Source organism: Mustela erminea, chromosome 3 (assembly GCF_009829155.1).
Source record: "Mustela erminea isolate mMusErm1 chromosome 3, mMusErm1.Pri, whole genome shotgun sequence".
NCBI lineage: Eukaryota > Metazoa > Chordata > Mammalia > Carnivora > Mustelidae > Mustela > Mustela erminea.
The window spans coordinates 31,024,726-31,052,118 of NC_045616.1; the positions used below are offsets into that span (position 1 = coordinate 31,024,726).

The 27,393-nt window shown below is 37.4% G+C and overlaps 1 protein-coding gene across 12 annotated transcripts in view; it reads right to left on the bottom strand.

Annotated features, from left to right (window-relative positions):
* Positions 1–27,393, bottom strand: part of APC (APC regulator of WNT signaling pathway) — a 338,974-nt gene that overhangs the window by 10,726 nt on the left and 300,855 nt on the right. For 7 of the 12 annotated variants that reach the window (XM_032335545.1, XM_032335546.1, XM_032335540.1 and 4 more), the window contains 8 exons: positions 26,639–26,743; positions 15,421–15,519; positions 12,577–12,955; positions 10,560–10,655; positions 9,210–9,263; positions 5,440–5,579; positions 4,384–4,461; positions 3,979–4,095 (listed from right to left, as the gene is read on the bottom strand). In XM_032335545.1, the coding sequence (XP_032191436.1) occupies positions 3,979–4,095; positions 4,384–4,461; positions 5,440–5,579; positions 9,210–9,263; positions 10,560–10,655; positions 12,577–12,955; positions 15,421–15,519; positions 26,639–26,743 (1,068 nt within the window). The remainder of the gene's footprint in view (positions 1–3,978; positions 4,096–4,383; positions 4,462–5,439; positions 5,580–9,209; positions 9,264–10,559; positions 10,656–12,576; positions 12,956–15,420; positions 15,520–26,638; positions 26,744–27,393) is intronic. The other 5 variants (XM_032335551.1, XM_032335553.1, XM_032335548.1 and 2 more) reach the window with 3 other exon arrangements.

Consider the following 27,393-nt stretch of genomic DNA (forward strand, 5'->3'; position numbering starts at 1 on the left):
AGAGGATACCAATACGGTAAGCTGATAACTGCTAATAGTTTACTTAGGGGAAAAAAAAGAAACAAAACCATACATGAACAAAGGAAAGATTACTGCTACCTGAATTTAATGAAATAAATGAAATACTTCATGGAGGACAGCAGCTCTGTAGAAGATAAGACCTGTACCTTCAGAAAGAAGACAGGTGCTCCTGGCATAGAAGAGGGAATCAGCAAGGGAGGACTAAGGAATAGAAAGAAGACACAGAGGAGATCCAAGTCCATGCTGGGGAGCAGTGTTAGGTCAGATGAGATGGTAAACCGCCCCCCCCCAAAAAACCCCACAAAAAACCCCTTGAAAGTCAGGGCAAACCCTCTGGGCCTGACCCAATAAATAGCTAGCCACCATGTTCTCTTCATCAGGAAATTAAGAGAATCTAGGAGCAAATACTATTTATCAGGAGGCAGGGAGATGTGAGAAGGTTAAGAGCTCAATTTTAATTACACTGTGACTGAGGTAAAGGTGGTATATTCAAAGTATCCCAGGAACAGAGAAAACAGCAACAGTTTAGATGTATAAGTGAGTTCAACTACAGATGGCCCAGAGGTCAGAGGTCAGAGGTCAGAGGTAAAGATAGGAAAACAAAAGTTGTTCTCTACGAGATTACATGTAGAGGAAAGGGTTTTGTTTCAAAAAAGTTTTATAGTTAGATTTAGAGGAGAAATGATTAGAAGTTGTAGGTATAGATGGTAAAAACAAAGGAATTTCAAAAAGGTGTGTGATCCAAAAGTATTAAACATAGGTGCAGGTAGAAAAGAAACCCCAGTTAAACCATAAACCTAGATTTTGTTAGAAGCAAAATTAAAAGGAATGGAAGAAGTTATGGCCAGTGAAGAAATGGAGCCAGTGATTTATTTGTTCAGTGTTTTGGTTGCTAGAGGAAAAAGAGCAACACTGCAGGAGTTACAAGAAGCAAAAGAAAAGGGTTTTTTGCTTGTTTTCTTAATTTTCAAAACATTGGGCTTCTTAGAGATAGTTGAAACAAAAAAGCCATCTCTATACTCAGTAGAGAAGATACAGAAGATAGGAGTAACGAACTGATAGCTTTTATTTTTCCCCTTAAGATTTTCTGTATTTGAGAGTGAGAGAATGAGAGAGAGTGAGATCACAAATAGCTGAGAGAGAAGCAGACTCCCTGTTAAGCAGAGAGCCCCTGATGTGGGACTCCATCCCAGAACCCTAGGATCATGACCTGACCCAAAGCAGATACTTAACCAACAGAGGCACCATGGAACCCAGGGACTAACAACTTTGAGTAAACACCAATGCTTGGGGCACAGAGTGGGAGGATGGAAAGGTTCTGTGTAGAAAAGTAGAGGTCTGCTCAATGAAGGTAAAATGAGTCAATGCATGAGCATATGGAAGGTAGTTCTGACTCTCCTGGTCATTAGCAGTAAAGCTGAAAAGGAAGAGATGATGAATTATAAAAGAATGTTCAGAATGACTATTGCACTGAATGTAGAAAAAGAGGAAAAAAGTAAATTCTAATACTGTTAGCCAGAAGTAGACCCAAACCAGAATTGGACACTATAAATTTCTGCTGAGCCAGTTTTTCCAAGACTGGGCTTACATTAAAAATTTATAGAGGAAAAAAAATTTATAGGTGAATTTATGGATGATGATCTATGAAATATTACTCTTCCTTTATAAGAACAGGGTATGCCTTTCCATTTATTATGATCTTCTTTTGTATTTCTCAGTAGGAGGAGTCTTTTAATTTAGCTTTCTCAGTTTGTAGCAACTATTTGTATAAAGATCTTTGCGGTCCTTGAAAGAAAGTTATGAACTCTCAGCAACAATACAAGTTCCCATAATAACACATACAAACACATTAAATCTTTTTGAAAATATACACACTTGATGAGTCTTAAAGTGTGGACACTAATTTTTTGGTATAGTTTTATTGCGGTATAGTTGAACAATAAACTGCACATCTTTCAAATGTGCAATATGATCACTTTCCATGTATGAGCATATCCATGAAACCATCACTACATTAAAAAAACCAAACATTTATATCATCTCCCCAAGTTTTCTAGTACCCTCTTGTAATCCACTCTCATGTTTTCTGTCATTATAGACTATTGTTTGTACCAACAGTTCATTTTTCAAATACCCAAATAGTATTGCAGTGTGGACATCCCATAATTTGTTTACCCATTCACCTGTCGATGGGCATTAGAATTACTTCTAGCTTTTGGCTATCAAACAGTATTGCTGTGAACGTCTGTGTTTAAGACTTTGCGCAAACAGGAATTTTTCTCTTAGGTAAATACTTAGGACTGGAATGGCTGGATTGTGTGGTTGGTATATATTTAACTTTAAAACACTGCCAAACGTTCTTCAAGGTGATATACCATCTTACATTTCCACCAGCAGTGCCTGAGAATTCCAGTTGTTTAACATCCTCGACAACACTTGGTTAATCTTTTTACATTTTAACCAATATATGTAATGGTATCTCACTGTAGTTTTAATTTGTATTTCCCTCATGACTAATGATGTTGAGTATCTTTTCAAGCGCTTATGAGCCTTTTATCTATCTTCTTACCTGTAAGAAATACAAGTGTTCTGCTGATTCATGAATGTTTTGAAGGTATTTTTGTGCAGATCCTAGGTATATTTGGATATTATAATTATAACCATTTTTTTAGCTGAATACTTTTCTTGTTTCTCATTATTTTTCAGTGGATTTTCTTGGGGTTTCCAGGTATAAAATAATTTCACAAAAATACATAAACAAATAAAAACCAAAAATTCTTTGCCTTCTCTAAAAAGGAAATTTTGAAGGAAAAAATGTAGACTGTAGGTCTAGCGGTATTGCTGGGTGAAAGGAAGCCCAGAATAGCTAAGAAGACCTGCTTAGTCCCTCCCAAATTTCAAGCTTTTTTTTTTTTTTTTTTAAATTAGCTTAGTTTCTGAAGTAGGTATGCCACCTGGTGCTATTTCCTTTTGTACACAAATTATTATTTGAGGCATTCCTTACCCTTGGATCTGATCACCTCTTGATACAGTGACTATCAACACTGAGGACTCTGGAGAGCACAGAGGTAACAATGACCCCACATACACAGTGATTATCCACTGGGGGTGATTTTCTCCCTTCGCCCCTTTGGGGCACCTCTAGTAATACTGGAGACATTTTTGATGGTCATGATGGAGGGTAAGTATATTGGTATCTAGTGGGCAAAGGCCAAAAATGCTGCTAAACATCCTACAAAGCACAGGTCAGTCCCTTGAAACAATTATCTGGTCCAAGATGCCAATAGTGTCAAATCTGAAAAAACCCGACTTAACCTAGCCTGCTTTGTACAATTTTTTCCATCTTAATACTTTCCAACTTTGGAGTAGTCTAAGACTAAGAACTGGTGAGATAAGCAGGTCAGAAATTAAGTAAAATCCGTTGTCTGAGGAAAGCAGCCACATCCTCGGGACCGAATGGAAGCAAGGCTTTGGGTGAATGCACTCAACTTGGCTTCTACACTTCCTCCAGCCTCCTACTTCCAGATCCAGGGCCTGAGCCGTGGCCTCCAGCCCAGCCAGCTGTCCCCACAGCCCATGTCCTTCTGTCCTGCCCATTTCTCCTGCCTCATGTGCAATTTTGGAGTTTTTCCATAAACTGATTCTGGCATTAGCTTTTAGGAGATTTTTGTTAAAACCCAGGACCAACCTTCAGCTCTGAACAATTTTTTCCCTCAATTCCAAAGATGTGCCTTTCTAGCTGACCAAATTTGGGTGGCTTCTCTCCCCTTTTGTTGTTCTACATTTTTAGTCTTATGCTAGCTTTATATCTCAAATGGTGAAATCCGTCCAAAAAAATACAAAATTAAGCATGCTGTTTTAAAAAAAAAGATAGGGAATCTCAAGGGTGGGAAAAGGTAGCAAAAAAGTAACCAAAAATGAAATCCAAATTAGAATATTAAATGTTTTCAAAGGTACCTTTTTAACTTCTAGAGCACATTCCATCAATGCTTTCACACTTCCAACTTCACGCAATGTCTTTTTACTATTTACATCTGCTCGCCAAGACAAATTCCTCAAAACACTTGCAATAACCTGCAAATGAAATTAATTTTAGAATAACTTGAATATAAAATAATTTAGTTATTTTGTTTTTAATGCTAGTGGTTAAGAGTAGAAACCTACTAGTAAAGAAATTCCTCCTAAATGCTAATAGAGTGCCAAAAGGATTCCTACAATATAATTATTTTCCTTTATTCTGGTTTTAATGTAACCACAATTGAAACATGAGACACTAAATACTGAACCACAGTTTAAATTAATCCAAATCAGGATATTAATCCACTAATATCCAAGAAAAACTCTTGAAATTCTAACTAGTACCTGCTGTAAGTCCTCACTTTCAGATTTTAGTTGGGCCACAAGCGCTCTCATGCAGCCTTTCATAGAGCAGAGTGTAGCCTGTAAAATTAGAAACAGAACAGAGGGTCAATAACAAGGCAACCTGAAGCTGTGCTTTATTTTGGACTAATAAATTTCAAATCCAGTTTTAGCTATCTCATTTTAATCATCCTAATATTTTACCCATAGAAGCCCCAGAGCCAGATTATAGAAAGGAAGCTTTTTGTGATCTATTCCTCTCCTAGTAAACTGGAATAATAAAAAGAGTAAGTGATAAGAAATGATAAGCAGGGGTGCCTGGGTGGCTCAGTTGGTTGGGCGATTGTCTTAGGCTCAGGTCATGATCTTGGGGTCCCGGGATCATGTCCCACATCAGGCTCCCACCTCCATGGGGAGTCTGCTTCTCCCTCTGACCTTCTCCCCTCTCAAATAAATAAATAAAATCTTAAAAAAAAAAGAGATAAGCAATGGGTTTTATTTATTTATTTAAAAAAGATTTTATTTATTTATTTGACAGACAGAGATCACAAGTACGTAGAGAGGCAGGCAGAGAGAGAGAGAGAGGAGGAAGCAGGCTCCCCGCTGAGCAGAGAGCCAGACTCGGGGCTCGTTCCCAGGACCCCGGAGATCATGACCTGAGCTGAAGGCAGAGGCTTATTAACCCACTGAGCCACCCAGGTGCCCCAAGCAAAGGGTTTTAAAGTAAAGTCTCTTCCTTGCCCAGAAGCGATATATGTATAACACTCACATCTGTCATCAGAATTTTTAGACCTTTACTCTTATTCCTGGGAATAGTATTTTAAATGCAATTACATAAACCCACTACTGTATTCTATCTTTTGCCTTTGTTTAGGCATAAGACAACCTAACGAGTAAAACTATGCACTGGTGTGTGAAGTTCAGTTTTTTTTTTGTTTTTTTTTTTTTAATCAGTGTTTAATGAGGAGAGTGAAAAAAGGAAATCAGTGAAAAGTAATTTGTATGAAACTAACTCATACCAGTGATATCTTAAGAAGTGCATCTTTTTATAAAACATACCTTGTTGGCCACATCTCCAAAAGTCAAGTTTGTCAAAGCCATTCCAGCATACCGTCTTAATGTAATACTGTAGTGGTCATTAGTTAGCCCATACATTTCACAGTCCACTTGCAATAATTCTGCAATGGCCTGTAGTCCCCCTAATTTAAAAAGGGCAAGAGGAAAAAGACAATAATCTAAAATAAAACAAGTGGCACCAAGTTTAAAAATTACTTATTAGGAAAACATCTCAAAGAAGGAGAATATATAGTTTGAATACACCTCTAGATCACAAGTTACAAAAATTGTTACAAAGAACTTCTATGTAATACTCAAAGTACAGCTGATAATGACTCATTTTCTGCCAGTTTTCTCCACCCTCCAGACCCTTGCCTTACTGAGTAAAGTGGGCATTATAGTCTTATTTACCGCATGTATACTATATCTTGTCATTGATGAAGAAGGCTATGTTCTAACACTAGGTCTTCCTTCATGAAGGCAGAAAAAGGTAACTTATTTTTATTACTACAACTTTACAAACATTCTTCAATGTTATACACTGTGGCCTAATTAATTTTTTTTATTTGCCAAATAATTAGCCTTAGGAATCCTGAGACTTTTAAATGAAACTGTGCATGAAGCAAAGATTATTTTCTTATAAAAAAATTATCTGTTCAATTTATTACTAAGTTATATAAAACCACTTATTATGTATATATTTTAAAAAAATTCTTACTTTTCTTTGGTACTCACAAATGTCAAATACCAACTATGCTAGGATTTAGTATTTTCCTTCCCCTTGATTCTCACCACTGGGTATGCCTGACAATGCCCACAGTGGTCAACACTGAGAAGGCAAGGAGAAAAATGAAGGAAAAGGAAAGGGAAAGACAGAAAGGAAAGGGTAGTAACAAAACAGAACAAAAAATCCAAAAACAAAAACAAAACCAAAAACAAGTAAAGCAAAATGGTGAGCAAGTGAATAAAAATAAAAATGCATATGGATGCTGTTCAAAATATTCATCATTAATATTAATCATCATGGGACTGGGGATATTGTTTTGTCACAGAGAAGTGGCTTAGACAGAAAAAAGGAAGATGAACATAAACAGGTGATTTTTGGAAATTCTTAGTCTAAACAGTCAGGTTATCAATTTAGAAGAGGACCTGTATGTTTGGTATTTTTGTAAATCATCTAGAAGGGTCAGTATGTAGAGGAGACTGCAAATACGTAAAACAAAGTTTTAACTTGGCTAAAGAATTCAAACTCAGGAGAATTAACTGTATGAAGACTGGTGCAAATCTTTATGACTAGCAGCAATGAGATGAGTTTGAATGTAGATAAATGAAAATTAATTTGGTTAAGGAAAACCCAAACCATACTTAGGAGTATTTTTTTCCATCTACCCAGGATAATGGAAAAATACATAGCCACTGAACACAATACAGTGACTATCTTTAAGGAGCTTATACATTAGAGCAAAAGCAGACCCTAAACAACTAATTTAGGCATAACAGACAGTGCAGAAGCACAGGGAGAGGTAACAGGTGACTTCACCTAGATTGAGAGTATCAAGAAAAAGGCTGAGGAAATAATGTTTAGGTTAAGAAAGACTTAAAGGATGAGTATCTAAAATGGGTGGGGCAAGAATAATAGAAAAACATTTTAGGCAGATGAAACAGTATGTGCAAGAGCCCCTGACCCTGAAATACACAGCAATAAGGGGAAGGTCTCAAGATGAGGCTACGAAATGGGTAGAGGCCGTATCATGCAAGACTTTATATGTCACACTCAGGCTTTCCAACAGGGCAAGGAATAATTTAATGTACATTCTAAATAGATTCCTGTGATCTGTAGGATGCAGAATGGATAACTGGAAGTGGGGAGCCAAGTAAGTACTGTACTTCCTACAGAGTAGGAGAGATGATAGTGGCCCAAACTGGGGATGGAAAAGAGAGCAGTGATTAGAGATAAATTTAAGAAGCAGAATTAAAGTATATGGGGCTTTAATTAGGGTAGGGTTATGGGATGTCTTCCGAGATTTTGGCCTGAGGAACTGGGCTGGCTGTCATGCCATTTTCTGAGAAAAAGAACCTTGGAAGAGAAAGGGATGTGGGGCTGAAGGAGATAACCAGTTCAGTTGGGGCAGTTGAGTTAAAAATGTCTGAAAAACCATCTAAGTGAAGATGGCAGATGAGGAGTTTGATAATGTGTCTAAAACTCAGGAGTGGCAAAGTGGATTAAGATGTAAATTGGCAAAACATTGTAATGGAAGCACAGATTGGAGGATATTGTTTAGAGAGAGATGAAGAAAACCTAGGACAGAGCTTTGAGGAATTCCCAATGTTTAATACTTGAGTAGAAGAGAAGTAGCCAGTAAAAGAACTGAGGTTCTGACTCAGGAAACTGACTTGGGAATGACCAATGACCTAAAGACCATGGCCCTGTATACTGGTAAGATCACCAAGATGTTGAGCATTACAGAGCAGGCTACTGATGCCAAAACAAACATCCTATGCTTTGAGCCTGAGGGGCATGGTAATATCTGTGACACTTTCTTAAGAAAGGTGAAATGATTTAATAAAGAAGGTCTCAAGAAAGCACTAAAAGAAGAAAGACCTTTTTTCCAACAGAAAAACTAAAACACTCAGGACTTGATTCTGAAAACAAAGATTAAAGAAGGATATGGTCTATATCAACAAAAGCATGAAGAAAAAAGAACATTTGGTAAAATGTAGGATTCAGATAAAAGAGAGATTTTAATGACTTTAGACAAATAAAGAAGACTTTCTGTAAATTTTAAGGCTACAAATAAAATCTGTGTCAAAACTACAAATGGATTCACAAAAATATGATGTGAATTCATGACTGATAGAATAAAAAAAATAGGTTGCCCTTAGAAAAGTTAGCCTGTCTCAAGGTAATGCAAAGATAAGCATATTCTTTCACATTTTGCTCAGTGTCTATGTTTAAAAAAAGTGGTCCACATGGACCAGATATTATCCAATGTGGGATCTCATAACCTTAAAGCTAGTAGAGGACCAATGGTTTCAACAGAACCCTTAATTTAAACATATGTATATAAAAAAGATAACAGAAAGATGACACTTAGTTTTTTAAAGAGTATATTATTTTCCTTTTACCATTATCATTCTAAAATAAACATTAGGGGCCCAATGTAAATATTCTATATATTGTTTCACAAAATTTACTGATCATAAGAATCACCTGGGCCACTAATTAAATGATTCCTAGGTACCCCTCTGGAGATTCTGCTATACTAAACCTGTGTGCTACAAGGCTAGACAATCTATATGGTTTGACAAGTATCTCTGTGATTATTATGATCTAGTTTGGAAATACTAATACAAATAAATCATGAGTTCCTTGAAAGTCAGAACCATATCTTCACCATTTTTCAAGGTACAGTTTCTGGGACAGAGCTGGGACTTAATCCATGTATACACCCCTGAGCGCACAGCCTACAACCTGTAGTTCTAACAGGTACACCTAAATGACCTTGAAAAGTTGTAGAATCCTCTTGTATGTACAAATGACAGTCCCAGCTGACTAGGTTTAGGAACTTCCCTTCATCCGTTTGGGACTTTATTCCTCCTTATCCTTCACTGCCAGATACTTTGTGCTTCCTTACTCCATCTCCCCATAATCCACAAACCTTGATTTTTCTTTTGCTTTGTGCAAATTTAGAGGCTAGGAATGAGAAGAAAGGAATCCCCTGTAGCTCTGTTCCCAACAGTCACACCCCCAGAGGCCCCATCCTGCTCCTCACCTGAAAGCCCCTGCCCTAGCTCCTGTGATGAAATGCCCCGGGTAGCCTTCCTACCTGAAGAAGGAAGAGGAACAAATACTGAGTCTAGGTTTCACTTTGAAATTCAGATGATTAATGTGTCAGTCCTAGTCTACAGTTCATTGGAACACAGGTCTATTTACAGAAAAACCTTTGCAGTAGTTTAAAATTGGATTAGTTTTCTTGTTTATTCAAGATTTTTATCTGCTTCCCATTATTACTAGCATTAAAAAACAACCAAACATAAAATTTTCATAAATGCTGGGTCTACTGAGGAGGGGATAACTCATAAGATCACACTCAGTTCCACTGGAGGCTGGGAGGTGGGGGAAGAAAGAGAATCAGATGGGCCAACTGCAAGGGCCTATGGGAAGAAAAGCATGGCTGGAGGTCAGGCCTGAGATCACAAAGTACACAGCCCCCCAAAGTGATGACTCTGAAGGAGACAACACTCATTGTTGGCCGTGCAGGTTCTCTGTGTTTAAGAGTCTCATGATTTTGTGACTTTTCAGATAAATGATGAATGACAATGATGAGGGTGGTAGGAATATAAAGTGGGGGCTGGGATGTAATGTAAAATAAACAGCACAAAAAGCAAGGGCACAGCCACACTAAGATGGAAACTCAGTGTATGGTTCTTGCTTGTGGTACAACTAAACAGATCCAGTTCACATGAGACGGCTCAGCATGATGCAATTATAAATACCACATACGCAAAATGAACCTAGAAATCAAAGAAAAACCGTTACATGACAAATGGGGTGCACAAAAATGCAGGTCATAAAAGGCTTAGTGTGTGAAAACACATACATAAAAGAGTAATACTTCCAAAAATTAGTGGAATATTTCTAACTTAAGTTACAGCAAAATCTTTTCTTCATTAACTAGTTTCAAAGATACCATGCCGCTTATCATGAAAATCCAGTAAGTCCTGATAACCATGAAGAGAAATGAGAATCTTAATAATAATTCCTTCTGGTGTCCATCAGAAGTGACTGAGTTCAAGAAAAATCACAAAGCTCCACATTTCAAAATAATTTAAATTACCCTCCCATCAACCATCACATAGAGTCTACTGTGGAAACAGGGGCAAGGAGTGGCCCACTTAGTAATTTTTCTAATTGCTGGCTAAGAGTTTGAAAAGCCAAGTTACTTTATACAAGGTAGCAGTTTCTATCATTAAGAACCTTTTCTTCTCTGGAAACCAGAGCATAATGATTTGCTACAAGGAGAAACAGGTGGTAACAGAAATTAGTGGCCTTATGCGCAATTCAACGATGACGAAAAATCTTCAGTACTCTTCTATGGCATTAAGAAACATTTTTGTCTTACCAAGTTCATTCATTGCATGTCTATGTTCTTCATCAAATGAAAGTTTCATTAAAACACACACAGCAGGACAGATCTGATGTTCAACAGGAGCTGGCACTGGAAAATAAAATTGACATAAACCATAATGCTTTGTTTTTTCAGAAGCAACAATGTTTATTATACTTAAAAAAAAAAAAATCAGGGGTCACTAATATTTCCCTAATGCTTAGTAGTTTAGTAGATCAACAAATAAATACTACCAACATGGAAAAGAAAATATGAGAGAAGGGCTTCTCTTGGTTCCAGAAAAATGTTTACTACTTATATGCTTTTAACTAACTCTGTCAGAATCAATTCCTTGCAGGTTTATACTATAACTCAAATAATAATTTAAAATTATAATGACTATGTAAAAGAATAAAACCACTTTGATATAAAACCATTTTGTTATGATTTCTATTTAAACTATTGTCACGAGTGTGGGTTAAAAGCACTTATTTGTGTACAAATTTAGTAAAGAAATCTAGCACAAACCTGTGGAGAAAGCTTACCATAGAGACAGACAGTAAACAAGAATCTAAAGAAGAGGTGTCCAAGGAAATGTACCTCCACATTTAATACCGTGTACAGTTTCAAAGCTCATTATTTGAAATAAAAATTTAAAAAGTCTATGTTTCAAAAGTAATATTCATTTATTTTATTTAAGCATTTTGAGAACTGTTATTAAGATAAAAAAATACCAGTTATTATGTAATTGTGGATACCACAGGAAAAAAATCCAGAAAGACACTGTTTTCTCAGTAAAGTATCTTAGTAGTTTTCTTCACCCTTAGGACAAAAAGATACAAAGGACAATTTCTGCTATTTTCTTATTCTTGAGAATTTGAAAATTTTAAATAAATTCACCTTTATATCTAAGCTAGAGGGGCACCTGGGTGGATCAATGGGTTAAGGTCCTGCCTTCAGCTCAGGTCATGATCTCAGGGTCTTAGGATAGGGTCCCACATCAGGCTCTGGTCAGCGGGGAGCCTGCTTCTCCCTTTGCCTGCCTCTCTGCCTATTTGTGATCTCTCTCTCTCTCTGTGTCAAATAAATAAATAATTAAATAAAATCTTAAAAAAAAAAAAATCTGCTAGAGCTTCATAGAAGGTGTTGTCACCATCAGCCCTTCTCCTGCCCCTTAAATCAACAGGTTGATACAACTCTCCCCTCTCCTCTGTGTGTGTGTGTGTGTTTTCTTATCAGGTAAAAGGAAGGTCTTACCTTATATACTTACTGCTTTTGGTTCTTGCTACGGGAATGAAGTAAGTTATGTCCCCAAGGGTCCCAATTCTTAACTTCCCTGCTCCTGATGGAGAGGGGTTGGTAGCCCAGGGTTTCTCCCTCAGCAAAGAGCTGGATGGCTGATCACCCCCAGCAACTGGGACCCATTGCCTGAAGCAGGAAGGTGCAGTGGGAAGAGGACTGGGTTGACAGAAGATCTGGCCTCTGTTCCTGGCTCTACCACTTACTAGCTAAGAGTCTAACAAGCAAGTCTCTTAGCGTCTCTGAGCCTCAGTTTTTTCATCTGTAAAATGGAGATGGTAATACCTTCCCTTCCTACTTTAGGAGTTTGTTGTGAGGCTCAAATAACATAACAGATGTGACACAGCTCTGTATTCATGAACTAGAGTGTTGTGCAAATGTTAATATAATAGCCTGGTCACTAACAGGTGAAGCTCACTTTCTTGAGCTTCATCTATAAAATGGAAGAGATGGAAACATAATTGCTCAAGTTCTTTCTAAATCTACTATACCATGACTATAAGTCTCTCTTGACCTCATTCTTTTTTGGTTGCATAGTACTGCATGTAGTGTTTTCCTTTGCTATTTTTTTTTTCTAGAAAAATACAGACTTAAGTTTTAAACTATGTTAGCGGTATAGATGGCTACTATAAATTTCCCATTCCTACTCATAAAGACAACATACTAACTAAAAAAGTTTTCATTTAAAAAAGGTTTACATTTGCTTTGGTAACATGCACTATAGGGAACATACTTGGATTTTTGTCCTGGTCCATGCCTTGTTCATGGGCTTCCTGCCACTCCCAACAGGTTTCACAGTAAGCTCGTATCTGTTCCAAAAGATGAAGGACTCGGATTTCACGCCTGCCTCTCTTGTCATCAGGCTGTGAGTGAATGATGTTGTGAAGTGCTGCACTGGCCCTGGCCCGAGCCTCTTTACTGCCCCGGGAATTTCCCAACAATACAGAGTCTTTGTCATTGCCATGTAAAAGCTGGATGAGGAGAGGAAGACATCCAGACTGTCGCATGGATATACAGCTGTCTTGGGAGCTAGACATAGCTAGCAAAGTTCGCGACATATCATCCTTATCATGAGTACCAAGCATTGACAACAATGAATACACCATTTCCACCTGTGGGCCAAATGAGTTTAGAAACAAAATTATGACTTTAATATCCAAACACTAATACCAATGATGTGATGAATGGGATACTTATTATAAGTCATTAAAAAGAAAAACAAAACTCAAAACCCCTTTCTAGGATGAAGTAATGAGCATTATTTCAAAATCCGTATAATCACCATCAATTTGTTTATATGACTAAATAGAAGTAGTGGTGGCATACAGTGTTGAAAGAGAAGGTAGGTTCTCACACACTTAAACTGCTGTTTGTCTGGATCAGCCGATTATAGTGAATGGCAATTGATTTCATACACACACACACACACACACACACACACACACAATGAAGAATGTGATTATGTAAATATTTTACACAATTTAAAAATTTTACTTCTTTTAATTTACAACTATAATCAATAAATAGAAAACATTTTCCAACAATTATTATGTACTGAGTACCAGTTCTTGACAATCACTAGCCCTTACCAGATTATAATATTGTTAAAAGTGCATGATTTCTCCCTTAAACATATAAAAAGAATGTCATAAAATGAATGCCATGATCACACAGGGAGTTCAAGGACTCTTAATCAATTTCCTTTTTCTAAAGCATCCAGTAAGCATCAGTTACTCTCTGACAAGAAGTTCTAAAGGTTTACTCAGAAGCAGATTAGAAACTGGAAACAGTACCCAGTTATCCTGGACTGTAATTAGCCTCATTTCAAAGACAGAGTGATTACATAAAAGTGGAGGCTATTATATAAAGAATGTATTATCTCTATAAATCAGTGGTTCTTAGTCAGTGGTGATTTTGGCCCTCCCAGGACACTTCTGGTGGCCACAACTGTGAGAGGAAGTGCTATGGGCATCTACTAGGTAAAGACCAGGGATACTGCTAAACGTCGTACAATAAAGAATTATCCAGTCAACAATGTTGAGTCTGAGAAACTAAAAAATACACACTTCTCCTAGACATTAATGTTTTGGGAAGGTAGTACAGAACTGTGGGTAAATTGGGCTTTCAAATTCTGGCTCCACCACTTATGAATGAACTGTGTGACACCACCACGTTATTTGATTTCTCTAAGCCCCAGTTTTCTCAGTTGCAAAATGGAGAAATTTACTTAACAAGGTTTGCTCTGTGAAGATTAAATGAAATAATACATGTATAAGATAGTAGCTGGCATTCAAAAATATAGTAAGGTCTTAATGTTATCATTCATAAGTCACTTCAAAAGGTAATGGATTCTAGCTGGCAGTTTTCATGCAACAGTACTAGTGAATATTAGATTTTCTTTATAGTAAGAACTACACGTTGATGTTGGACAGACCTGGGGTTGAAGTCCAATTTAAATATGCAACAGCTGCCTGAAACTTTTTTTGCTTCAGTTTTCTCTTTTAAAAAAGAGGGACAAGAATACAGTGTTTTTGAGATGATCAGAGAAAATGTACACACAACTTCTAGCACAGTTATTGGCACATCAGAGGTCCTAATTAGCAGCTATTGTGAGTTATTAAAAGGATTAAGTCTCATATTAACAGTATCATTGATTATTCTAAATTCATTTCTTAAATCACATTAGTTATTTCAGTAATGCTTTTCATAAGATCCATTATACTGTTAAAGTAAAGAAAGAACAGGTAGAATATGCTGTGAAAACAGTTAATGGAATTATTTAAGATTTAACTAAAAATATACTGTTTAGTAATATTAGAATGTCCTCTTTGTCAATATAGTATTAAAGACTCTGATTTTAAAACAATAATAAAATAATTATTTTCTTTTTAAACACACCTTTCTCAAGTCCTAAAATATTTGCTAATATCCGACAGACTAGGAAAACTCACTTATCAGCCCTGGGTAACATTCCATTTCAGTAACTTTTCCATCCATTTAAATAAATTTATTAAACACTCATTATGTGCAGGCTCTTGTGCTAGATGCTGCAAAAGATTAAAAAAAAAAAAGTCCCTATTCCCAAAGAGAATTTCATGCAAATTGCAGTGACTCAAAGAGGGCAGACAGACCTCATGGGAGAGATGAGAGGACACTGGGAATCAGAAAATGTTTTGTAAAGAAGTAAAGCCCAAGCAGAGTGCCAAGGGCTGATTCGCATTCTGACAGCCATTTTGTGGTGAGGTAGAAAGGGGAGGTGGTGCCACCGCAGGCAAGGCAGGGAGGCAGAAAATCCCAGGGAGTGCTTGGGAAGCAGCAAGTAAGTAAGCCAGAGTGGCTGGAGCTTAGGATACTTGTAGAGAAGTGGGTGATAAGGCTAAGAAAGAATAAAAAATTAGCTAAATTGGCACTTTTTATAATCCTCATTTTTCTTTAGGGCTCTTTTGTATAAAGATTTTTCTTTAAGAGACTGTAGTGATGGAACCAGAATTCTCTAGCTGAATTTAAAAGATGAATGAAGAATGTTTTAGCAAAGCACTCTCAGTATTAGTGGCCAGAGTTTACAATCTTCTGTTACCTTGGTTCCCAGGTGACTTGTCAACCTTCGAGGAGCAGAGTGTGTGCTACTAGAACTCAAAACACTGGCTGTTTCATGATCCATTCGTGTGGTTGAACCCTAGAAATTAAGCAAATTATGAAGAGTGTAATTTAGATTATAGATACCAAATGAACTGTCTTTAGGGTAAATAGCTAAATACAGCATGAAAAGTGTGGACATTTTAATGGCTCAAGATGATTTTAGATTTTAGAGAAAAACTGAAGAAAAGATTTGTTGCAAAAGACAGTTAAATACAGTGTGGAAATACCTAAACACTGAAGAAATTCTAAAAGTGGTATTTTTTCACAGATCAAAAGACATGAAACCACATTCAGTTAAAGATAAATTTATTGATAAAAAGCTTTATTAATCGATGAAATGCTCTAAATTACCACAAAACTAACTTAGAATTTGTTACAGTCCATGTTCTCCAGGAGAGGACTGCTTAAAACTTAATTAGAAAAAGCCATGAAAAAATAAATAGCTGCACTGTAATATGATAAGGACCACAGTAGAAAAATGTATAAAATACCAAGGGGAAAAATAATAGATACTGAAGGAAAACAGGAAGAAAAACAACGACTTGCTATAAGGAACTATTAAAGGCTGCATAAAATAAGTAACATTAAAGATAGGCCTTGAATTCTGGGGTAGAAGACAAATCCCAAGTCTGTATAAAGGTATAAATATGGAGTATTTGTTTAATGTGGACAGACACAAGGTGTACGGTGTGAGATAAAGGTTGGGTTAAGTTATTAAGTGTCTCAGGAGTCATGAGTCAAGCTGTGGATGTTATAGAGCCACTAGACTTTCGGCAGGAGGTCAGCACAACGAGAATTATATCCTTACTTATTTTTTAAGTTTTATTTTGTGATCTCTATACCCAACATGGGGCTTGAACTCATGACTCTGACTGAGATCAAGAGCTGCATGCTCTTCTGACTGAGCCAACCAGGCACCCCCAGAATTACATCTTTAAAAGAGTATAAAAGACAGGATAGAGAGATCACAGGTGGGAAATCAGGAAGAGTACTTTCAATAGTTGAGTGGTCATGAGGGCACAAAGTAAGGAAGTGAGTGTAGGGAGTTGAGGATACCCTGTATTTAGAGGACAGAGTCAATTGGTTAGCTAACTGACAAGATGTGAATAAGGAGATGCTGGGAACCAAGGACAACGTGGAGGTGCTGAGCTTGGATAAATAGGCAGATAGTGCAGGCAGTGTTAATACATGAAACCCAGGAAGAGATAATGGGTTTCAGTGTGGGACCTGTTATCACCATTCTATATATATATTAAACATATAGTAAAAATGCTCAATGGGAATCTGAAAACACACAATCCAACTCTGAACAGGAGTAGAGGCTACAAATAAATATGTGGGACCTATCAAAATATTGGCTACAGCTAAAGCCCGTTCATTAAGGGTTAAGAATAATGATTATAAGAATAATATCTAATTAGAAAGCAATATTGGCAGGTATCCTGTTACAGCTCTTAATCTTTCAAAAGAAAAAGCTAGAATATAAACTCTTTGAGGGCAGAAACTTTATTCTGTTCATTGTTGTATTCTTAGTACCAAGTGTAGCAGATATCCACAAAATATTAGTTATGAATGAAAGAGGAGCTAGTAGTAAAATCTGAAAGAGTATCTGGGCAGAGGACACCTTTACTGGTTCTTTCACATATAGATGATCTCACTAATTGGAGAAGGGGGTGTGGCAAAGGGGTGCTTTTCCCACGATGGGAAAAACAAGTTTGAGGATTGTGAATTGTTCACCTCCATTCCAGAGGGTACAATGAGTTGGCATAAGTCACAATCTCTGAATGTACCCCATATCCCTAAATTGTGGAACCAGCACACCGTGTAATTTCCTTTGTGCATTAGCCACAGGGCAACCCAATGAGGCAGAAGCATTCATAAGCAAAGGTAAGAAAGAATATGGTGTGTGGTGGTGGGGGCATTAAGGGGGGACAAGACCACAAATAAATTTAGACATAAAGAGCTTATTCTGGTTGTAATAAGGAGGATGGGTTTGAGGAACCAAGATTCAGGGTACAAGATAGTCAAGGTTTTCTTTTTAAGTAAACTCAGGTAAGGGGCCTTTCTTGGTCTACGGGAGGTGAAGCAAACATTCTTTCCTTGAGGATTCCTTGAGCCTACATTTGTAGGCTGTAAGGCAACCTCAGTGATCCTGGCTGTCATGCCCTTATGTAATGTAATCCCCTCATGTTGAGTATGGGCTAGATTTAGGGACTGGATTCCAATGAAAAGAATGCTGCAGAGGTGATTAAGTCACCTCCAAGATAAGGTTATAAAGACCATGGCTTCCACCATGGGTATCTTCTCTTGTTTTCTCTGAGAGAAGCCAGCTGCTATGTTGTGAACTGCTCTATAGCCTGGCCCAGGTGGCAAGGAACTGATTTCTCTGGCCAACAGTCAGTGACGACATGAGGTCTGCCAACAGCCATGTGGATGAGCTCAGAAGCACACCTTCTCCTAGTCAAGCCTTAAAATGACTGTGGTCCCAGCCAACACTATGACTATAGCCTTATGAGAGACCCTGAATCAGAGGCACTCAACTAGGCTGCAGCAGGATTCCTGACCTACAGAAACAATAATAAATGGTGTTTTAAGCTGCTATACTTGTTAAGTAGCAACAGATAACTAACACACTCTCCGAAACAAAAGAGAAACAGGGGCTAAATTATGAAACAAGAGAAAACCTATTTGCTACAATAAAACGTGTTCTTGACATTTATTTCAGTGTAGACATTAAATTATAAGCTTCAATCTTATTATCTTCCTGTACTGAAAGAAATCAGCTCCTTGATTTTGGAACGCTTCTCCCCATCTATCTAGCTAGAAACTCAGATGCATTTATTGTAAGGAGATACCAAGAAAACACTCCTGTACTCACACGACCTATATATAGCACTTGGGCCTTGAGAATCTTTCCTGGGCCCTTTTGTTATGGCTAGACCTGTGGCAACATCCTTTAGAGGAACTTAGAGAAATGGTAACTCACAAGAAATGGTAACTTCCTAAGAAGTGTTTCCTACCTAACTCATGAGCAAATTCTGAAGACACTGAGTGTGATTAACTCTCTCACAAACTCAAGACCTATTAAAGCAGTCATGTTGCATATCTCTGAAATTGGCCTTGTTCACTTTCCAAAGATACAAGAGCACAGAATGTGGATTTCCCAAGAAAGGGTGGATAGGAAAGAAAACGCGTTGGTGGGGTGGGGGATGTTCTTAACTCTCAGTCCTAAAGTGTGTGAGCTCATTTTCCTCCCCTTTTCTTTCCTATCCACCCTTCCTTGGGGAATCCAGATTCCATGCTGCATGAATTATCAACTTTTCACTTACTGCTCATGTTACTCCTGTGGCCTTACCCGAAACCTGGCTCTCATGGGAAATCCCTTCTCCCTGCTGCCTTGTCTCCTGCGAGCCATGTACTTCGCAGAGTCAGGAGGCAGCGTAAGTCTGTGTTTTCCTCACTCTTTAAATCATTTTGAAACCCTGTAATATCCAAATCTCTTTGTTATAATCACCTTTTCCCCCTTTCCCAGTGCTGTCATAATACCTGACCTCCCAATCACTGTACCCAATTGTTACTTTGGTACAGGGTCACTGACTTCCTTCCACTTTAACTACTGCACCATTCTCGGTAACTTCAACACCCACGCACATCCCCCATTCAAAACCTTGGCCCCTCAGTTCTCTGATACCATCTTCAATGATATTTTTCTCCTCTACTCCATTTTAGCCACTGACATCAATGATTCTCTCCTGGACTATTTCATTACCCCAAAATGCACCACCTCTTGATAACACATTAAGTTATCCTGATAGCCTAGTCTTCCAGCAATCTTCTTTAACCCTCCCCAAGAAAGCTGCTTTGAAATGACTGGAATAGCAAGTGTGTGGATCTCTCTACATAGTCCAGCTTGAATTTCTTGCAGTATATCACTTCCATTGATTCTCTCTCTAGCTTTACTTCACGGTTATTCCATGGTTTGCTACCAAACCAACAAAATAACCTGCCACCATACCCATCTCCACCTTCTGCTGCTGAATCAGAGACACCTATTCTATCCATGGCCTATCCCTTTATGTGTGCTCTGGATCCTTTCCCTCTACTCATTCCTTCCCATTGCTGTTCAAGCATACTCATTTCTTCTATCTTAAAAAACTAAAACAATCTGCAAATTTTCTCTTGATTCTGTATCCTGCATTGGTTAATGGCTTTTGAGTTAGCTAGAATTACTCTCTTCTACTTTATTTTTTAAGTCCTCTCTACATCCCGTTTGGGGCTCAAACTCACAACGCTGAGACCAAGAGTCATACACTCTACTAAGTCCAACAGGCACCCTTATCTTTTCTGCTTTTTAACCTTGCATTTAAGCCTCAAGTCACTTCAATATAATACAGCAGGGAAGAAAGCCAATGAAATTGCTCTTGCTAAAATCAACAATGAATTTTTTTTGGTAAAACCCAATGCAGATTTTTTAGTTCTTATGGTGAATGGTGAATAATGTTAACTGTTTCCTCTTTTTTGGAACAATGTGATTCCCTTGCTTTAGGATGTTAGCCCAGGTCTGCATCTTCTCACTCCTAAAATCATGGGGGATATAAAAATCTTCCATACCTTGAGTTATCACATTCATCACCCTTTCTTTCAATTCCAAACTCAAATATCTAACAGCCTACCTGACACTTCTATTTCAATGTCTCATATTTAACACCTTCAAAGTTAACCTTAATTTTAACATTTTCAAACTAGATTATTTTCCTCCACAAGCCTCCTCCCTTAGAGTTAACACTGAATTGTATCACTATCCTCCTAGCTGCCTATGACAAAAAACTGGAAGTCATTCTTGACTTCTTTCCCCTTATCTGTCATATCCAACACCAAACCTTGTGTCTAAGGTTGCTATTTCCTAAATATTCTCAGATACTGAGATATTTACTGACTGACTCTCTCAGATCTATCAATTGTTCCTAAGGCCTAAATAGTTAGTGAAATATTTATAAAAAAAATGATGTCGGATCGTCTTCAAAAATAAAATGGGAGGGCAAAGTGGACTAGGGTACATGTGGATTACTATATTGTTTTATTTGCCTTTGTATGTATTTGCATACATATGTACATTTCCATAGTAGGAAGTCTTAAAATGCTTATTAGCAGCAAAGCATTCTCTCATCATTTCATTTCTTTCCCACTCTTGGCTGAATTTCATCACTACTACTGGCTATCACTGGAGGTCTGGTTCTAAACTTTAAATAGAAAAGCTGAGAAACAATTAATAAATGAATTACACACGTAGTTATATACTAAGCAAGCAGGGATCTGACCTGTATAATTTACTTCAGGCTTTCTCTTTCCATTTAACTTCAAGGGGAGATTAATCACAGATCAAGAAAAACATTATTTGGGACGCCTGGGTGGCTCAGTGGGTTAAGCTGCTGCCTTCGGCTCAGGTCATGATCCCAGCGTCCTGGGATCAAGTCCCGCATCGGGCTCCTTGCTTGGCAGGGAGCCTGCTTCTCCCTCTGCCTCTGTCTGCCATTCTGTCCGCCTGTGCTCGCTCTCTCTCCCTCTCTCTCTGACAAATAAATAAAATATTAAAAAAAAAAAAAAAAAAGAAAAACATTATTTCTAGAAGGGACGCCAGATCTTCCCTCCAACCAATATATATTTACTATTACCACTATTTACCAGGGACTATGAGAATATAAAAATGGACAAAACTAGATAAAATCTCTGCCCTTCTGTAGCTTAGAGTCTAGTGGGGGAAATCAGTATTAATCAAATAATCACACAAATCAATGTAAAACTGAAAATCTGATAGTCTTCAAAAGAGAGGAATGTTCTAGGACAGCCTTTAACAATGGGATTTGAACTGTTCAAGCCCCTTGAGAAAGTCATGCTTAGTGCAAAGACACATGAACTGATGTTAATGGAGTGAAATGGAATGAGAAGAGCACTGAAAAGAAGGGGTATAGAGGGGCACCTGGGTGGCTCAGTGGGTTAAAGCCTCTGCCTTCGGCTCAGGTCGTGATCCCAGGGTCCTGGGATCAAGCCCTACATCGGGCTCTCTGCTCAGCAGGGAGTCTGCTCCACCTTCCCCCTGCCTGCCTCTCTGCCTACTTGTGGTCTCTGTCTGTCAAATAAACAAACAAAATCTTAAAAAAAAAAAAAAGAAAAGAAAGGGTAGAGGTTATGCACAGGCTGTGGAAAAAGGAGACCCAATAAATATGAGGAACTGAAAGGCCAGGTGGCTATAGCAGTGAGCGCAAAGCATGACGTAAAGCTGACGAGTTAGGCAGGAGCCAGGTCATACAGGTCATAATATAGGGTTATCTTATTCTAAGAACCAAGGGAAGCCAATAAAGGGTTTTAAAGAGGGTGACTTACTCTTTGCAAAGACCATTCTGGCAGAGTGGGTGGGGGAGAAAACCACGTGAGAAAGGATTTACAATGAATTTGCATGCAGTGGTAATGGCAAATGCACCAGGATAGGAGATTTGCTGGATCACATTACTTAGAGCCTAAGAAAGTTGAGACTGATTTTCATTTTCAGTTATTGTCAAAGGCTTTCATTTCTGGAGCAAATAATATAATAAAACAAATGAACAAATCCGAAGAGGTTATCATGTGTATAGAGCCTATTAAGATAGTTTAAAGGAATCTTGGGTAATTGAATCACAGTTCCACTGGTATATATCACTTGGCTACATCAGAATTTGGAGCAGCTGTAGTACTGCTTTAAACAGTGACTAAAAGTAACCAAATAAATGGCATTAGTAGTATTAGTGTCATACAAATACCGATTTGGTGGCAAAGGTGTATTGCTAATATCGCCAAACGAAAGTGTGTGTCATATTTACCCCTGCATCTACAGAACTACCAAATTGACCATTTGCAGAATGAATGAATATTTGCCTCTGATTCACTATTTTTCAAAGATCTCACACTCATTATAAAAAATTCAAACAATACATAAAAATGTAAATATGAAAGTAAAACAACATAAATCTTCAAATTTGGAGATATCATTGGTAACATTCTGAACAACATTCTCCAGACATTTCTCTATGCATGTACACATATGTGTAATATAAAAGAATATTTGCTTTTTTAAAGAAAAGAAAGTTATGATTATTTTTCTAAGTCAATAGCATTTATTAATATTCAGCAAGCATTTAAACACTTACTATGCTAGTTGTTTGGGGTACAATGGTGAGCAATGGCAATATAGTTCAGCTTAAAGGATTTTTTTAAAAGTAGGCTCCATGCCCAGTGTGGAGTTCAACGTGGGGCTTGAACTCCCACCAAGATCAAGATGTGAGCTGAGATCAAGAGTCGGACGGACGCTTAACCAACTGAGCCACCCAGGTGCCCCCAGCTTAAGGATTTTAAAAGGAAGACAGACAATTAAACCTACAATAAAGTGTGCTAAATCCTATGAGAACAGAAATACAGAGTACCTGAGAGCACTTTATCAGTTCTAGGGAGGTAGGAAAAAGGAGAATATCCTATAAGAAGTGCCATTTAAACTGAAGGGGAAGGATGGGTAGAACACATACAAGTGAAGTGAAACAAAGCAGAGTTCCAGGCAGTGCACATCTGAAGAAACTGAAGTTTAAGGAGTATGGAGAAATGGCGGCAAATCATCAGAGATAATGCTGAAAAAGCAGGCAATAGAGAATCTAGATTGTATTCTATGAGCAAGTGGGGTTGTCACTGAAAAGTTTAAACAAGTAAGTGATAATGGTGTCTTGGAAGGATCACTCTGATTATAGTATGAAAAATATACTAGAAAAGGCAAGGCTGAAATAAAAGTTAGATCTCTATATAAGCAGAGATATAATTTATCATTTCTAACATTTGTATGAAAGTACCATGCAGGTTCTGTGAGGCCTGGGACCATCTTTCCTCTTTAATTCTCTATCTCCAGAGTCAAATATAGCATCTAGCACATAATATTTATCAACTTAAGAAATAATTATTATTAGCTAGTAATAACAATAAGCTATTATGTTTAATGAGTATCTACTATACACCAAGAACTGTACTAAGTGCGTATTGCATTTAGTTCCCACAACTATACCATCTTATTTTGCTAAAGAACAAACATGAAAGCTCAGAGTTTAAACTTGTCCAAGATTAGTTTCTTAACTAGTTAGCAGGGGACCAGGTTTAATCCTGGGTCTGCTGACCCCAGAGCCACTTAACCACTTATCCCACTCAAATGACTAATAATTTAACCAATTACTGATTAATGTTCATTCAAATTATTTCTAATTTTTGCTATTACAAATAATACAATGAATCTCTTCAAACATGTCTGAACACCCTTCACCTATTACCTCATAGCATAAAATCTTAGATATTGCATGATGAACCACAGGACAGGTACAGGTATAAATTTAGATACTTATCATAAAGTTCCTCTGCAGAAAGGTTGTTCCATTTCATACAACTAAAAGTAGAAGATAAGAATGCCTGGCAACCTACCATTACTGAGTGTTACTGATCTCTGCTTACCCCTTGGCATCCAAAAAAAACCACCAATAAAACACCTCATTTTGGCTATAGTCTATATTTACAAATCATTACTAACAAAATTATTACCTTTACATATGTTTAAAAGTTATTTTATTTTTCCTTTTAGTTCCTGTTCTTGTCATGTCATTTGTTTATGTTTTAATGATTTTTAGTTAATTCATACTCTTCATGTATCTGGAAATGCAACCTTTTCCTTATTATAAATATTTGTAAATAATGAGATCTTAATATTTGTCTTGTAACCTCGCCATGATTTTAGGGTGTACTTAAGTTTTACATTTTTATGTAAGAGCTACTAATTTTTTTTTAAGTTTACCATTCATGATTATAAAAATTCTACCCACAATTTAAGAATTTTTTATGTATGTATTTTTTTGAAAGATTTTGTTTATTTGAAAGAGAGAGAGGGATCACAAGTAGGCAGAGAGGCAGGCAGAGAGAGAGGGGGAAGAAGGATCCCCGCAAAGCAGAGAGCCCAATGTAGGGCTCGATTTCAGGACCCTGAGATCATGACCCAAGCAGAAGGCAGAGGCTTATAAACCCACTGAGCCACCTAGCACCTCTTTATATATGTTTTTTTTTTTTAATTTTTTTTTTTAAAGATTTTATTTATTTGACAGAGAGAGATCACAAGTAGGCAGAGAGGCAGGCAGAGAGAGAGGAGGAAGCAGGCACCCTGCTGAGCAGAGAGCCCGATGTGCGACTCGATCCCAGGACCCTGAGATCATGACCTGAGCCGAAGGCAGCGGCTTAACCCACTGAGCCACCCAGGCGCCCCTATATATGTATTTTTAATAGATTTTCGTTATTTATTTGAAAGGGAGAGAGAGTGAGAGAGAGAGAGCGCATGAGAGGAGCGAGGTCAGTGGGAGAAGTAGACTCCCTGCCAAGCAGGGAGTCAGACATGGGACTCGATCCAGGGACTCCAGGATCATGCTCTGAGCCGAAGGCAGTCACTTAACCAACTGAGCCACCCAAAGTGCCCACTCTTTTTATATTTTTAATAGCTTTCATTTTGACATTAAATCCAATCTTAGAATTAATTCCAATGTAAAAAATGTGATAAGAATTCAATTATTATTTTTTAAATGGACAGCCAGCTTACTAGATAGGTGAGACTTTAAAACACGTAATAACAGGACTATGACCCAAAGCAGTAATAGTCGGTCTAATCCTAAACAAACAGTTTTTTCTGTCAAGAGAGGAGGATGCAGGCTCCCAGCTGAGCAGAAAGCCCGATGCGGGGCTCGATCCCAGGATCCTGGGATCATGACCGGAGCCGAAGGCAGAAGCTTTAACCCACTGAGCCACCCAGGTGCCCCCCTGTAAAATGAATTTAAATACTTAAATGAGACATTTACAAAATCTTTAAAATTTTTTAATATATTTTTAAAGATTTTATTTGTCAGAGAGAGAGAAAGAGCACAAGCAGGGGGAGCAGCAGGCAGAGGGAGAAGTAAGCTCCCTGCCACGGCCTGATCCTGGACTCGATCCCAGGACCCTAATATCACAACCCGAGCCAAAGGCAGACGCTTAAATGACTAAGCCACCTGGGTGCCCCAATCTTTATTTTTTCTTTTCTTTTTCTTTTTTTTTTTTTTTTTAAGACTTTATTTATTTATTTAACAGAGAGAAAGAAAGAGCACAAGTAGGCAGAGGGAGAAGGAGAAGCAGGCTCCCTGCTGAACTGGACTTGATTTCAGGATTCTGGGATCATGACCTGAGCCGAAGACAGACACTTAACCAACTGAGCCACCCAGGCGCCCCTAAAATATAAGATATTTTAAACTTCAAATTTTAATCAAAAATAACCTACAGACACTACAGGAATATCCTATATCAAGAGTGGGGAAATTATCTTTAAAAACTTTGTGAAATTCTGTTTTAAAACAGCACTCATTTATAACATAAAAATATTCATTGAAAAAAATGTGGAGATGACCAAATACCCCAAACAAAATTCTGTCATATTATGATGCATTCTGTTAAAACTGTAATAGAAAATTAATGGCTGAATAACAAGAGAACAGTGCTATATTAAAAAAAAAAATCAAGTTGACTTCCACAATTTTGCTAAAAATGATGTGATAATGGTTTAACATGACTAGGCTACATCTCTTTTTAGCAGCATTAGTATCATTTTTTTCCTATTATAAAACTTGGATTTCTAGATTTATGTAAACTTGAAGTACAACAGAAAACAAGAATTATAACAAATTCCTTATCACTTTTAAAAACACATAAATGTCTTTGCACACAACACCTTAGAGAGAGAGCAAATCTGTTCAATGCAAGAAATAACTAGGTCAAATCATATATAACCAAAATGCAGTTTAGCATTTATTTTTCAAAAAAAAAAAAACCTCCTCCCCCAACGCTAATCATTTTAGACTAAAACAGAAATACACAATTTAGAGCTATAAAATATACCTAGAAATTTTGAAAGCATTATTGTTAGATACAATAAAGAAAAATGACAGAGCATTTTGGCACTGAATTCTTCTGGAGGTATCAGTAAGATTTACATATCATTCTGAGGACACTCTCACTCCACATTCCTTTAAAAAATACTTACATAGCTAATTTAAAGGAAAAACAATAAAATAAAATAATTTATTTACCTGACCACTACCAGAAGTTGCCATGTTGATTTCTGCCACTCCTTGACCTTCATTCTGCCGCTCAGCTTCATGTGAGCCGGCTTCATGCTTGTTCTGAGATGACCTCTGTTAATAAATAGGGAGTTAACATCATTACATACAAAAATGGTGAATGCTCTCTTACCCCACAGCTTCTTTTCTTTCCTTTATTAGAGCTTTAAATGCATCAATTATACAGGTTTACAAAAGCATGGAACTGTACTTTATACTTCATAACCTCCAGCATGGTTTCATGACTATTGCAGCAAGAGGAAAGTGAAGTGTGTCCCTTGAGCATTAGAGCCGCACAAGACAAAGGATTTTCTGAGACTCACAGAAACACCATCCTCCACCAGCTGTGCTCACATCACTATCAGGGGATATAACCCAACTAGAACAAATGTCTCTTCTTCAAGGTCACATGGTTCTGGCATTTAATGGAGCTGCAAATATAACAGTTAAACTATTACCTAAGCTACAAATACATTCTGTGTATTTATACACACACACACATATATATATCTTCTGCTAATAAAAAAGTCATGAAATCAGTAAGCTCTTAGATTCTGATATGAATAAAACCAAAAACATTTTCTAATGTAACCACCATCTGTTATATGAAATGAAAATGACAGATTATATCCAGTAAAAGCAGTCATCTCAGGATAGGTTATATCCAGGATAAAGCAATCACTCTGTGAAAACACCACTGCAGAATCAAAGAAGTAAAATAATTT